General features: G+C 37.7%; 1 protein-coding gene across 1 annotated transcript; it reads left to right on the forward strand.

Annotated features, from left to right (window-relative positions):
- The first annotated feature begins 7,611 nt into the window (after window positions 1-7,611).
- Window positions 7,612-15,237, forward strand: LOC144970781 (uncharacterized). The gene is made up of 3 exons (XM_078910793.1): window positions 7,612-8,128; window positions 10,538-10,638; window positions 14,001-15,237. The coding sequence occupies exons 1-3, from the start codon at window positions 7,627-7,629 to the stop codon at window positions 14,193-14,195; spliced, it is 798 nt and encodes a 265-aa protein (XP_078766919.1). The 5' UTR covers window positions 7,612-7,626; the 3' UTR covers window positions 14,196-15,237.
- The last annotated feature ends 465 nt before the right edge of the window (window positions 15,238-15,702 follow it).

Below are 15,702 nucleotides of genomic sequence, written 5' to 3' on the forward strand. Positions count from 1 at the left end.
TACGAAATCGACCTTTTGTCACAGCCTCAGTTATGACATTCTCGAATAATCTAATCAAATTACGTTCAATGGGCATGATCGATTTCATTCCCTTCCATGTGCTCGAGGTCATTGGTCACATTGGAAAGCGTGCTCAAAATGACCCACATAGTGAAAAGTATTCACAGCTTAACATCACGATTGGTCATTTTGTTCAGCTTGACACACGGGTAAATTTACAATTTTCATAAACAAAGCAGCGTGTTTACATTTGTTAAGGAATATCCAATTGTATGGACAGCAACAAATCATGTGATTGATGACTCTGTTGGACGAAAACATGAATATAGATCGCTCCCATTAGTTATACTATAAAAGTAACAGTATCCAAGGATTTCAAAGCTCGATTCAAGTCATGTGAAACAATATTAACATCAGGGCACGAATATCATTCATTGTCGTCAAGGGTTTCGAATTGCACAGAGGGTGAAACAGAAATCATGAATATTGTTGTTATTATGATCGGACAATCACCAAGTGGAAAACATATCTTATGGAATCCCTCCGCGACAGGTGCAACTATCGAACAAAGGTAGGAATTGATGCTATGAGTTTAGTTAAAATATTCAAAACATCCGTCATCCGGATATGACGTACCAACACACAAAATAACTATGTGCAGCGGCGTGGCATGCTTACAGTATAAAGTGGTGCCAGACGAAAATGACTTACACATGCTACAGGGGTAAATATAAAAGAAAGAAAAAAAACTTACATACTTGTAAAGTAAATTTGCATGGTGATGTTTCTATTCCTGCAAATCTTTTCAATAGTTTGTTTATATAAATCACGAACGAATATATTGATTGGAGTTTGGACACTGAGGGAAATGGCTAAAGGGACACATGCAGACATTGAATGTCAATCGAACAAAGGGTAATTTCAAATCTTACAAAGCGTAAGAATGTAAACACAGTGGCGTGGGGCCATTGGATCGAATGGTACCAGGCACCGCACCAATCTTTTAAAAAATCATTAACAGCATAATTTATTTAAAAATAAAACAGAGATTTTAACTCCACTGTCTTTCGCCCACCCGCCAACAACCAGTGGCGTGGGGCCATTGGATCGAATGGTGCCAGGCACCGCACCAATCTTTTAAAAAATCATTAACAGCATAATTTAATTAAAAATAAAACAGAGATTTTAACTCCACTGTCTTTCGCCAACTCGCCAACAACATACTGCCTTTTTAGTTTTCACTCTATTCAAGATTCCGAGTCACGCACTGCGCCGACTCGTGTGTTGGTGACATCACTCCGCGAAGTAGTGACTAAATCAAACACCGTGGTGCAAAGCAATCCGAGCTCCAATTAATGCTATATCCATTAGTATCGCGACAGCTGATTGAGCGAGAAACTAGGTCGAATTATACTATCTTCAAATAGCGGAAAACCCCTCGACTTGTGCCAGGATCTGAGAGCTCCACCGTTGGACTGGGGGGATGCGCCAAATTAGGTTCAAAGTTCAAACACGTTTATTTTAGGCAATTGCCAATGTAGGGTAACTTCAGCCATCCAAAATATTACATTAACTGTCAAAAACACTGATCATTGTTAAGTTTATTTGTAAGCAGCAAAGAAAAACATCATAAAACTTTAAAATATGACATACCAAACCCCCCACCTCTTTTTCACGATTATTGAATAAAGTAATTCTTTGCAACGAAGCATTTGGACGAATTTACCAACATTTTTCTTGCTTGTAGTGCCGAGTTGATGGTTACGTGTGTATGAGTGTTTATTTGTGTGTGTGTGTGTGTGTTGGTGCGTGTGTATTTGTGTCAGTCAGAGAAAGAAAGCGAAGACTGTCAACAGTTATACTTTTGGTGTGTTTTTAGATTTTTAAGTACTTAAGTGGAGTGATTTTTTCTTTGTGATGCTTTAAGATCTGAATCTACCTTTTATTTGTGCAATCATTAATCGTATTCCACTGATTTCCATTATTTGAGATATACTTTGAAGTTTTGTTTTGTTAAACAATGAATTGCAATGAATCAAGTTGACTCTTTACTTCACCGACCGTTTGGGAGATTGACACTAGATGACAAATTAGAAATAAAAAGACTAGTTCCTCACCAACCAACTGATTTTGAATTAACACAGGTGTGGAAATCTCGAAAACGCTCTTTTTCAGTGACATGGTATGACAGGCATGAATGGCTCACAGTTAGTTTAGTCTTTTGTTTTTATTGTCTACTTTTTACAGATACAACAAACACTGACAAATCATGGACATCTATAGGCTATAGTGACCTTAACCACTTCCATCGTATTTCTTAACCTCCTGAACGTTGTTTTAGCACCCTTAAAAGAGTGAAAAATTTTTGTTGCGAATTCAATGAAACAGGAGCGGTTAAATTCATTAATGATTCTGTCAATTCACAAAGCTGAAATAGATGCCATTCCAGATTTCAATAAACACATTATAAAAAGATTTGCAGAGATGAAACATCGCAGTGCAGATTTTTTTTACAAGTACTAAAAGTAAGTAATTTCTGTCATAGGTTTTTTTTTTCTCTTTTGATTTACATTTATAACATATTGATTGCATTATCTACCAAATCCAATCCTTTAAATGGTGGACAAAGAATAATTACAAAGACCTTTTCATACGGGACTTGTATCTCAGTGTTGTGGCTTGTTGTTTTCATGAATTATTTGTTTTTGTAAGTTTTGTCCACTCGTAGAAACCATCGACCCTCCCCCACCCTTCCATAAAAGAGAGTTTTTAATATGTCGTGCTCTCTCCTCTTAACCGTGTTCACTGTATTAGAATTTTTTTTCTAATCATGGCACCACCATATGCCGTCAATACGCCACGCTGACAGTACTCCATGACGAGGACAAAATCTCACAGCAATGTCTATTGGAATTAATTATCCCCCTATTTCAAGTGGCTGTTCATGAATTCGAGAACAGAATACAAAGATGCAACGAGTGACATAAAATCAAAGTAACAATGAGGGAAAGGATTAAACAAATAGGTTGTATGTAGTTTGATTTCAGTCCTTATTTCAAAAGGCAAGACAAAATGTAGTGAAAAGTGCATGGTAATAAAAAATACAACTATAATAATAATAATAATAATAATAATAATAATAATAATAATAATAATAATAATAATAATAATAATAATAATAATAATAATAATAATAATAATACCGTAATAATAATGATCAAACAGTCCATTCCAATTGCACTCAGATGTCAAGCATGCAATTACCTGCTAACGCACCAAATGAAAATTTAAAGCATAATAAGCAAAGGGAAACTAATTTGACAGAGAAAAGAAGTAGGTATAACATAGATCCAAGAGCAAAGCAATGTCCTAGCAGCTAGACCGAAAGCTCCTTATTGGCAAATCAACTTTGCTATTCCATCAAATAAACTGTTCTAACAAAACAAACAAAAATTTAAAAAAAAATGTAGTACATGAACAAAGCAATATAAATAATAGTAAAGCTGCAGGAACTATCTTTCCTTGGCGATTGACGAACTGGTTCTACTGTGCAAACATTTGTAGTTGCCTATTTTGATCCTAAGACCCTCCGGATAATGCCGCTCATCATTCTTTATGAATTTATTTGCGTAGGATACAGTGCTGCCACCTGTTGCTTTTACCCACGTTTCACCTCTTCCTTTCCTTAGCTCGAGAACTTTCAGGAATTCATCTAATGTTTTAACCTTTCTTCCAACATACAAATCAAGCGAAGAACTCGAGGGTTCATGCGTCTGAGTAGCCATTGTTCAAATGATAGACAATGAACAATGGACTAGCTATACAAGACAAAGGACACGGAATGGTTTTGAAAGAAAGGATGTTGAAAGATGACAAAGTGAAGACTGGGGGGGGGGGGGGGGGGGGGGGATGAAGGCCTTAGGCCTCAAGGTACGGGCGTGCTCAAGGCCAGTGATCAATGTGAAAAGTGACCAAATAGAACCTTAGATGGGCAAACCATGCTAAAACTGATCTCTTTGGAAAACTCATCGGTTTTCATAATCACAAAAATTCTAACCGCCTAGGTAAAATTAAAAATAGATATAAATCTTAATTTAAATTAATTGTAGAAACAATATTCTCTAAGTGACCAATTTTGTTCAAATTGGCCAGGCATATGGTCATCTGGCAGCAAGCTAAGAATCTCGTCAATAATTGATATATCGGTATCGAGAATTGAGATCTATTTCAGGAGCCGGATTTCGAACAACTCTCAATCAAGACTTCCTGAGAGTAAATAAAACGCTGTAAATGTTATTATTAAGCCGTTGAATTGCCATAAATTATATGCCTGTCCATTTCTGATGATGCCTATAATAGGGTCAATATCAATGTCTTCATTATCGATTAAGGTATCAATTATATACGATATTTGGTCCTTTCAAGGAATTTACCCAATGGAAACCGTACGGTGCTCTTATTGGCTAAATTTTTTTTTTTTCGCGGCGGTGGTGGGGTTCGAACCTGCGACCTTATTGGTACGACAACTCCGCCTGGCAGGTGAGAGCGTGGCTCTACCGTGTGAGCTATCCACGAACACAAAAATATTCGTTTCAAACCCAAAGTCATTACTAGATCCCTCTCTCACCCACTTCTTGAGACCGCCGATTCGTTCGTACACCACCATCGCGAATAATTTTGACCAGCAGTTAAGCCCAATAGCCAATATTCTCAACACAAACATATAACATAGAAACGATTGAGACATTGAGTATGCTCCGGTGTATGGGGTGAATTTTTAATTCAGAAAAGTGAGTGGAGCAGGCACTTATGTTGGTAACAACAAGATATGAAGTGAATAGAAAAGTGCCAGAAGACAATAGAGAATAAAAATTTTTCGCGGCGGTGGTGGGGTTCGAACCTGCGACCTTATTGGTACGACAACTCCGCCTGGCAGGTGAGAGCGTGGCTCTACCGTGTGAGCTATCCACGAACACAAAAATATTCGTTTCAAACCCAAAGTCATTACTAGATCCCTCTCTCACCCACTTCTTGAGACCGCCGATTCGTTCGTACACCACCATCGCGAATAATTTTGACCAGCAGTTAAGCCCAATAGCCAATATTCTCAACACAAACATATAACATAGAAACGATTGAGACATTGAGTATGCTCCGGTGTATGGGGTGAATTTTTAATTCAGAAAAGTGAGTGGAGCAGGCACTTATGTTGGTAACAACAAGATAGCTCACACGGTAGAGCCACGCTCTCACCTGCCAGGCGGAGTTGTCGTACCAATAAGTTCGCAGGTTCAAACCCCACCACCGCCGCGAAAAAAAATTTTTTTTCTCTATTGTCTTCTGGCACTTTTCTACTCACTTCATATCTTATTGGCTAACCAACCAGCGGCCTCGATGAGAAAAATATCCGCCATTGAGACATTGGCTGGGAATCGCGTTACCATAGTAAACAAGCGCTGATCGGCCGTTCATGAAATCAAAGAAAATAACTTCCTCCTCGCTCGTTTAACTCAAAATTATTCAAAACGATGTCTCTAAAATGATATAAATGTGACTTCTTGCAGTTTTCTTCACGGTCAAAACCACACAAGATTCTATTAATGATTACGTCCTAGGCAAAAAGGAATATTGACAGGTCGACCGAGAGTTGAACTCGTCAGACGACAAACATCAATGCGAAGTGAAGAGAGAGTCAATCTCTTGTTTGTCTTGTCCTGTTCCATATAGAGAAAAGGATAAATAGTATAGCCTCGTGTGTGAGTGGTTGCGTGTCATAGTCATGTTTTTAAATTGTTTCTGTTGTTTATGTGTGTAGTGATGACTCTCACACTCACTGCATCATCATAGCAAAGAGACGCCAACTTTAAATTTGGCTCACAGGAATTTCAGACACCACTCGTAGGAATTTCAATGCCGAGAGAGGTATTCCCGCACACAAGAAAGGGGAATTGGGGTGGTTTTTGGCATACATATTTTATAGTATCTAGTTTTTAAATAGATAACTGATTAGAATTATATGATATATAGACACAATGCCAAATACAATTCCGACGTTTCCTTATTTCAAATGAAGTAAAGCTCCAAAACCTAATGGTAGTGATTGTAGTACTGGTGGTAGTGAGGATGATGTGGTGTTGGTGGTTGTTGTAGTTGTAGTAGTGATAGTGATGATGATGTGGTGGTGGTGATTATTGTAGTTGTAGTAGTAGTGATGATGATGTGGTGGTGGTGGTTGTAGTAGTAGTGGTAATGATGCGGCTATGTGGTCTCGTAGTATGACACTCGCTTTCGGATTAGAAGGTCTTGGGTTCGAGCCTCGCGCTCGGCACATAGTTGAGTCCTTGGAAAAGGATCTTTACTCACATTCTCTCACCGTACTCAGGTGTAAAATGAATACCTGGCCGTTAACAGAGTTGTCTTTGTCCGAAAAATTGTAATATCGCCTAACAGACATCATGTCCCATCCTACATGTTAAATGTTGACCAGGGACCCCCTGTAAAGCGCTTTGAGCACATTTAGTAGATATTGCACTATATAAAGCTCAATTTTAAAAAATTCAATGATGATGATATGGTGGTGGTGGTTTGCAGTAGTAGTGGTAGTGATGATAATGTGGTGGTTGTTGTAGTTGTTGTAGTAGTGATAGTGATGATGATGTGGTGGTGGTTGTAGTAGTAGTGGTAGTGATGATGATGTGGTGGTGGTGGTTGTAGTAGTAGTAGTAATGGTGATGATATGGTGGTGGTGGTTGCAGTAGTAGTGGTAGTGATGACGATGTGGTTGTGGTGGTTGTAGTAGTAGTAGTGGTAATGATAATGATATGGTGGTGGTGGTGGTGGTTGTAGTAGTAGTGGTCGTGATGACGATGTGGTTGTGGTGGTTGTAGTAGTAGTGGTTGTGATGATGATGTGCTGGTGGTGGTGTAGTAGTGGTAGTGATAATGATGTGGTGCTGGTGGTTGTGGTAGTAGTGGTAGTGATGATATTGTGGTGGTGGTTGTAGTAGTTGAGGTAGTGATGATGATGTGGTGGTGGTTGTAGTAGTAGTGGTGGTGGTGGTTGTAGTAGTAGTGGTAACGATGATGGTGGTGGTGGTTGCAGTAGTAGTGGTAGTGATGACGATGTAGTTGTGGTGGTTGTAGTAGTAGTGGTAGTGATGATATTGTGGTGGTGGCTGTAGTAGTAGTGGTCGTGATGATGATGATGTGGTGGTGGTTGTTGCAGTTGTAGTGGTCGTGATGATGATGTGGTGGTGGTGGTTGTAATAGTGGTGGTGGTGATAGTGTTGTAGTAGTGGTAGTGATGATGATGGTGTGGTGGTCGTTGTAGTGGTGATGATGATGATGTGGTGGTGTAGTGGTAGTGATAATGATGCAGGTGGTGGTTGTAGTAATTGTGGTAGTGATGAAGTGGTAATGGTGGTTGTAGTAGTAGTGACAGTGATGATGTGGTGGTTGGAAAACACATTATAGGTTATTATAATACATGATTACACACATTCTCTAACTTCATTTTTTGACAGCTTCATTGTGGCATAAATATACGCAACAGTTCTGAACCATTTTATTGTGGATTTTGATATTGTTTATTGTTTTTCTTGTGTCGTTATGTTGACATAGAGACCGAATGAATGGTAATGCTTACATTCCCAGCCCAAGATATAATGGCGCTGAATGCTTTCATTGGTGGACACTTTTTAGGCTTCGTACTTATTCTCATTCGTTTAATTCTATGGGTCCTTTTTATTATTTTTATTTCCGGTGGACTGAATACACAGCTGTGTTTTCGGTCCACTGGTGGACTGAAAACACAGTTCCTTGCAAAAAACAAAAAGTCATCCCCAATCCCCAGATTTTGCGAAATAAGAAATCGAAACTTGGCCGAAAAAAAGATAAATTGAAAATGTTGTCAAGGGTAAATCCTTCGCTGCCTCTTGTAGTTAGCTGTTGTAGCCGCTGCATTTCCACAACCGTCATCAAATATGCTGATAAAAATGAATCTATACGGAAATTTAAGAAATGGGACAGTCGGAAACCATGGGACAAACGATTCCCTGTTAATCCAAAAGACGTCGGTCCGACCAAAGAGGGTGGAAGCAAGGAGATGCTCAATATTCTTCCAGAAAGATGTAAGCTTACATATTCTTAACCTTATCATGTTAAAAAAAAACAAAAAAAACATAAACAAACATCTATCCTCTTTAACATTAGAATGAACTGAGGCCATTGCTCAAATGATCTTTTTATTCAACTTTATTCAACTACTAGCGTGGCTCAATGACAATGGTCTGGTATGGTCTTTGCCAACTTTGCTTCTATCTACACTACACTACTGTAGTCTACTACACGAAAGGTGCCGAGTTCAATCACCTGCTGCTGCGCTGGGTGGCCTTGAGCAAGTCACCTCGCCCTAGCTCACTTTGCGGCCCTGCTCTGCGGCTAATGCCTGGGTTATTCCAGTCTTCCCTTGGAATAGACCCTAAAGACAAATTTCCCCTTGGGAATGAATCTAAACTAAAGGGAATTTTATTTAGGCAGTGTCTAGTCTACGTACACGGTAACTGGGAACCTAGCCTCAGGATCTACATACATGTTTACTGGTTTGCCGCACAATACAAGCAATGGATGGACCTCTGATATATGTGTGTGTGTTATTTAAAAAAATCAAACAATACAATTTAACCCATAAAGGCGAGATTCAAGGTTACAGTGTATAAATGTTACAGCGTACATAGATCCTGAGGCTAGGTGCCCGGTTAGTAACAAAAATAATGATACCAAAATATCTGCGATGTTCCTCTTTATAACGAAGCTATGCATCTTTAATTGAACCCCCCTAAAACTGTTAGTTAAAGCGAAAGGCAATTTCAAGTCATAACTTTCTTATGGGCGAGTTGGGTCACAATTTGACTCCCACTGCTGCTGCTCACCAAACTGCCTAAAGTTACCGTGTAAGTAGACACTCCGTTTTATTTATTTTATTTTATTCAACCAGCCAGTTGAGCCAGTCCTCAAAATACCACTCAATTGAAGTATTCCCATTTGACTTTGGGTTAATTAGAAGGTAATATTTTTTCAGAAATAAAAATTAATAAACCTTGACAATTGACAAATCATCAGTTGCCAAGGTCTGTGTCAGTTCATCAACTATGCAAGTACTATTAACTGCCATGGAGTAACGTTAGTCAACAATTATCTACTATTATTAACTGCCACGGAGTGATGTCAATAATAATAATAATAATGCTCTCATTTTCGCCTTTCCCTCTCTCTTCTCTCTCTCTCTCTCTCTCTCTCTCTCTCTCTCTCTCTCTCTCTCTCTCTCTCTCTCTCTCTCTCTCTCTCTCTCTTTTCGTTTTTATATGATTTTAACTCGTCTTGGAATTCATGAAAAGACTTAATAAATTAAAAACAAATGCCGATGAGTGTACTCAAATTTTTCCTCAACGATTGACAACAAATGAATGATTGGAAGAAAGTGATGAGATGTGAGATTTGTATGCACACAAATCGAAACTCAATTGAAATCACAGCGTGCACCTGAAGAGTTCCAATTTGACTCTTTGGTAATTGATGAGCCGTCAACTACCAAGGTTCGAACCCACATCGCCGCCGTGTAATTTTTATTCTCTATTGTCTTCTGGCACTTTCCCTACTCACTTCATTTCTTGTTGTTATTGTTATCAACATAAGTGCCTGCTCCACTCACTTTATTGTATGTTCCAACTGTCCTTGATGGGGTTTTCCATTTTTGTGATCGTATTTGACCGATTTTTCATGCCACCTTAACCACTCCTCAGTTTGCTTTTGAAAACCGATATTATTTTTTGTATGGCTTTTTTTTCTTTCTTATTTTGTTGTTGTAATTTTGTATCCGTGTCAAAAATTACAATGTCATGATTGGAAAGACCTGGTGACTTATGTTACTATAAATGATGAAAAATGTTTGGTTTCGAACCTTTCTTATCTGTTTATAACAAAATGTGCTGTTATATAAATGAAACTAAGTCGAGCCTTATTGAATTCCTCATTTAAAGCAAGTTCCTCAAAACTGAAAACAATATAAGCTGAGTTGGGTTTGTAAGCGTTAAAAGCATTACTTTCACTTTTACTTTGTGTGGTAAGACATTTGATTTCTGAACAGTCGGTCCATGGTTTGAGTCCCAATCATGCTGTGGGTTGAGAAAAGTTGGGTCCTTGGAGAAGGCTGTTTACTCATAATTGGTAACAGTAACAGCTTAATCTCTGTATAGTAAAATAATAATTGTGAGAGAGCCTTATAGTTATAGGCATCATGTCTTGCCTTACAGGTCAAGTGTTGTTGTTGACTTGGAACAACTTGGAATTGTAAAGGTCTTTGAGTGCATTCAGTGGACTTTGCGCTCAATAAAAACTCAAGATTGTTTTTTTTTACATTGATGACCACCCACAATAGGCATACAAAATATAGACTCATCCCTCTTTCATTGATATTGATCTATTTATTTATTTGTTTATTTTATATAAGGATGAATTATTATTATAATATTATTTTTCAGTGGTGGCACCAACAGGCATTGTAGACAAACAGACAAATGATTTCATTCACATTCCAGAGATGGTGCCAGAGTTTGTGGTTCCAGACTTGACAGATTTTCCAGTAAGTAAAGCAAATGTGTATTGGGTCTTTTTTGTTGAGAGGTTCTCACTATACTATCTCTAGTGCTCTGAATTAATGAATTAATGGAATTGTCCACAGACTGGGTGGCGTCTTTTGACCTCCCATGGTGGGCAGGAGGTCACTTGCTGTGTCTTCTACCCCCCTATTCTGTTTTGTGAGTTGCTTTCTGTGTTTGTTTTGGAATGAGATTACTTGATTTTTCTTGTTCTTGCTATTGCTAGAGTCCGTGGCTGAGAGGGAAACAGTTAAATGTACAGTGTGTTTTTTAAATTATTGACACATTTCAGGTTTGTGCGGCTATGTGGTCTTGTGGTATGACACTCGCATTCGGATCGGAAGGTCCTGGGTTCGAGCCCTGCTCGGCGCATAGTTGAGTCCTTGGAGAAGGCTCTTTACTTACACTCTCTCACCGTACTTAGGTGTAGAATGAGTACCTGGCCGTTAACAGCGTTGTTACTATCCCAAAAAATTGTAATATTGCCTGACATGCATTATTTCTTATCCTACATGTTATGTGTTGCTGTTGGCCAGGGACTTTGAGCACGTTCAGTGGATATTGCGCTATATAAAAGCTCAAGTTTTTTTTGTTTTTTAAAGTTTTAATTGATATGTTTTAACAATGTGCGCCCTTTGGTAGCTGAGTTATCACATCATCAGTAGAAAAGGGTAATTTTGGCATAATCGTAATTTACCGTGTTTTGTTTTTAATCATTGACACATTTCAGGTTGGAATAGCTCAAGAACAACTGCAACGACATCAATTTGATTTTCAACATAGTAATCCAAATTTATTAACGTTTTTTTTGTCTATCTTACTAGTGATCGTGTGTTTACGCAATTGTCCTATTTAAAGCTCCTCGTGACCACCATCATTTTGAATGACAAGTCACAAGCATCTCTCCAGCTTGTCCCACGTCTTTTGCAGCATGATTAATGTGACAGAGCGAATGGTTTCTCTTATTTTTGTCTTCAGGTCACGCATATCTCTCACGGGGGTTCTGAACATTCTGCTCTTCACAATTTCCTTTAAAAAGGTCAAGTGGGGTTAGATCAGGTGATCTTGGAGACCAGGAAAATGGACCATTTCGGTCGATCCATTGGTTTGGAAACTGTTCATTTAAAACTTCCCTCAAATTTAAACTTCACTAGGGGGGGGGGGGGGGGCCCCCTCCTATTGGAAAAATATATTAGGTTTAAGATAATCAAATTTAGGGACTCTGTACGGTTTTTCATGGCCAAATAGTTTGTTGCTGTCACTATCAGTCATCAAAAAAGACAGGACCAACCGCTGTTTCCCTGGTCAGTTCACACCTGATATTGACTTTTGGTGAGTTGCAACGACACTTGATAACTTCACCTGGTTTATGTTTCCTCCAATGTCGAACATTGTGTTTATGTACATGCCCGGACACGGAAAAGGTTGTTTCATCTGAGAAGGCAATGTTTTCAGTGAGTTGTTTGTCAAGGTTCGAGAAATATGTCGGACAAAGCCAAAATAAATTACTATTTCTGTCAAAATTACCTTTTTCTACTGATGCCATCAAATCTTTGCTAAAAAGGGCGAACAGTGTTAAACTTTATATCAATAAAGACTTGAATAAATTCTGCACATATGGCAAAAAGAAAACGTGTGTTGAAATCTTACATAGCTCTCGAGTTATTCAAACCTGAAAATAAAAAAAACACTGCATAATGTAAACTTTGGGAGATGAAATTTTTTATCTTATAAATGTTTGAGTGTATTCCTCTTATTGCAATCGTGAAAATTTTTAGGTGATCTCAAACTTAGTACATTGATTGTATCCTCTTGGAATCTACATCTATTCCCTATTTGAACCAATTCCCCTTTGTCTTACCTTTTCTTTGGTGCTTTAATTGTCATTCTTTATTTTTTTGACTATCCCATTTTCTTCCTTTTTACTGGCGCTGATATGACCTAAATGTGTCACAAGCGCTATAAAATAAAAGTTAAAAATGAAACAATAATTGTCCACAGGAAAAAGTGATCTGGGCAGAATGGGCAAGTTTCAGTGATTCTAGAACTAAAAGGAAAAATGAGCTTGAATCTGTTATGATAAAGTACTTTGTACAAATATATACAGTGCAACCTCGATATAACGACATCATCGGGACCTGGAAAACGTGTCGTTATAGAGGGATGTCGTTACAGAGAGGTTTCCTATGTGTGTATATCAGGAGGTGTTTTGGGTCTTGTGTAGTGAATGTATACCTTTTCATTTTCCCTCTGTAGTTTATCCGGGCTTGGGACCGGCAATGAATGGAGAGTGGACAAGGGATTTATAAACAGTCCAGTGTTGACCTGTCACAGGCATTCATTAGGTGAAAGGCGAGCCTTCTGATTGGCTGTGGTGTTGTACAAATGTGACTATTGATTGGCTGAAAGAGAAGCGTTTTCATTGGCTACAATAAGAACTAGCTCTGGACTTTTTACGAGTAGACAACATACATAGAATGGAAGATACCACTTGTAATAGTTACGAACAATTTCATGGTAGACAAACACCTTCAAGGTTTGTCGGACCAGAAATGTCGTTATACAGGGGTTTTGCTGAAATGTACGTCGCTATAGTTTTTATTACTAATGATATATAGTAAAATAAAATGGGACCTGAGTACCATGTCGTTATACAGGGAATGTCGCTATAACGGATGTCGTTACATCGGGGTTGCACTGTAGATAAAATCATTTTTTCTAACTGGGAGAGAGTGATCAAAGTAAGAAACAGGGGGAAAAATTTTAAAAATTTATCGGAGAAAAAAAAAAAGAAAAGGAATGACATCCAATCAACTTTTTCAGAACTGATCAAATAGGTTGAGCTGAATTTTTTTCTTCTTCTAATTTTTCTTTTGCAAAACGCTTATAAAATTAAGTGGCAATGTGGTAAACCTGGTATTGTCACAATCATATTTTCTCTGTAACTGACTCCCACTTTGATAATCAAAGTTTTATGTCTTCACTATATTTAAATATATGTTCTCTGAGGATGGTACCGTGGCAAAGTAGGTAAGGCTTGGTGCAAGTCTTTCTCTGGAGGTGTTGTTATTTCTCAGACCAAGAACTTTAGGGTGTATTGTGCGGCTGATGCTAGGGGGGTTGTCTCAGCGGCTGATGCTAGGGGGGTTGTCTCAGCGGCTGATGCTAGAGGGGTTGTCTCATATTGAATTTCAAGTTGAAATAGACTCTATTAAAAAAAATATTTTGGATGAACAAAGGAATTTTATAATTCAAAACTGTTTATATCATAATTTATTTGTTTGTTTATTAATTTATATCTATTTAATCCTTTCTCCCTTCACCCCCCCCCTCCCCAATTTTTCAGCTGAAGCCCTATGTGACGTACACAGCCAAAGATATCAAACAGAATGAGCTTACACCAAAAGATATTTTCAATTCAGTTTATGCTGCAAATGTTGAAGAATCTGTCAGGTCGGGAAAAATCAAGGTACAAGATGGCAAAGTTCATTTAGAGGATGGCGAAATTTTAGATCTGGAAACTGGACAAAGGATCACGTAGCTTTACATGATGAGTTTATGTTGTTTTTTTCTTCTTTTCTTTACATCAAAATTTGAAAATTGAAAGTAACTACAATTCAATCAGGAAAAAAAATAGCTATCAAAGGTTTACAAAGTAATGGAGATAATTACTTCAATGTATATGATGCCCTTTTGTGATATCTTCATTATTTTGTAAACCTTTAGCTATTTTTTTTTTCTTGAATGAATTGTAGTTACTTTCAATTTGCAATCCTTGTCAGAATTCTCATACAATATAAATTGAAATAAAAAACAAACTCTTCAAAATCGACAGATTCATACACGCAGCATTCACCATTTTGGGGCAATTGATTTAAAAAAAAAAAGTATAAGCAGAACTAAATCACACTTTTGTTTAATGTGTTTAACTCAATAAAATTTGTGACACATTTCACTAAAGTCTGTAATGCAGTATATATCACTTTGAAGTGAAACGTCTCATTAATTTGATTAAAAAAGTATGGTAACAATAAAGTTGAATGATATGATAAAAATTGTTTGTTCATAAAAACTCCAAAAAAATTAAAATTCCCCAATTCTTGTTAGTTTGACTTGATCCTCTCCTTATCACCCATAGGAAAATCGTCACAATCATTACGACACAACCAACATTTTTCGTATTCAAATTTCTCTTGCACATCATAAAATTGAAAGAAAATGAACAGTGTGTTGTAGAGCATGATTTGCTAAAAAAATTATCTATCGCAAAAACTCACTGCTATTGTGTTTAAGTGATAGAAAATATATTTTTGTGTTAGTTGGGTGTGAAGTTTGGGGAAAATCCTGAAAATGGCTGGTAAGGAGAGAATTAAACCTTAATTTCCTTCATCTCGGTAATTTTGACACAATAAATATAATACTTATACACACCAAATTAACGCGAATGGTCAAATGTATACACGTTCTTTTATTTTAATGGGATCTTTTTCAAGATATCAACATGATATGAAAGTGAATTGCTTGTAAACCTAAGGGATACAAAATGAATCAGGAAATAAAAGAAGACCTTATAAAATGAAAAATACAATGTGTTTCTACATTATTCATTGTTTTGTCACGTCCACTTGTTTAAGTGTTGCCATTGGCTTATGACCACTTTGTAAAGGGCTTTGATCACATTCAGTTGATATTATGCTCTATAAAATCTCGCGGGGGGGGGGGGGGGGGGGGGGGGGGGGGTTTGTGTATGTGTGTGTGTTTTTTTTAAAATTATTATAATTGTTTGATTCTGTGTCAATGGCCAAAAAGAACCCCAAAAGACAAGGAGATATAAAATTATGTCTGCCAGTGTTTGTGCGGCTATGTGGTCTTGTGGCATGACACTCGCTTTCAGATCGGAAGGTCCTGGGTTCGAGCCTCGCTCGGCACGTAGTTCAGTCCTTGGAAAAGGCTCTTTACTCACATTCTCTCACCGTACTCAAGTTTAAAATGAGTACCTGGCCGTTAACAGCGTTGTCTATGTCGGGAAAAAAATGTAATATCGCCTA

The sequence above is a fragment of the Berghia stephanieae genome, chromosome 1 (genome assembly GCF_034508935.2).
Source record: "Berghia stephanieae isolate SIO BIC M18660-M18661 chromosome 1, UCSD_Bste_1.3, whole genome shotgun sequence".
NCBI classification, from domain to species: domain Eukaryota; kingdom Metazoa; phylum Mollusca; class Gastropoda; order Nudibranchia; family Aeolidiidae; genus Berghia; species Berghia stephanieae.

Bases quoted from the DNA above. Each gene is read 5' to 3' on its own strand.
- LOC144970781 (XM_078910793.1), top strand. From the start codon at position 7,627: ATGAATGGTAATGCTTACATTCCCAGCCCAAGATATAATGGCGCTGAA. The intron at 8,129-10,537 runs GTAAGCTTACAT...ATTATTTTTCAG, and splicing joins CAATATTCTTCCAGAAAGAT to TGGTGGCACCAACAGGCATT. The intron at 10,639-14,000 runs GTAAGTAAAGCA...CCAATTTTTCAG, and splicing joins CAGACTTGACAGATTTTCCA to CTGAAGCCCTATGTGACGTA.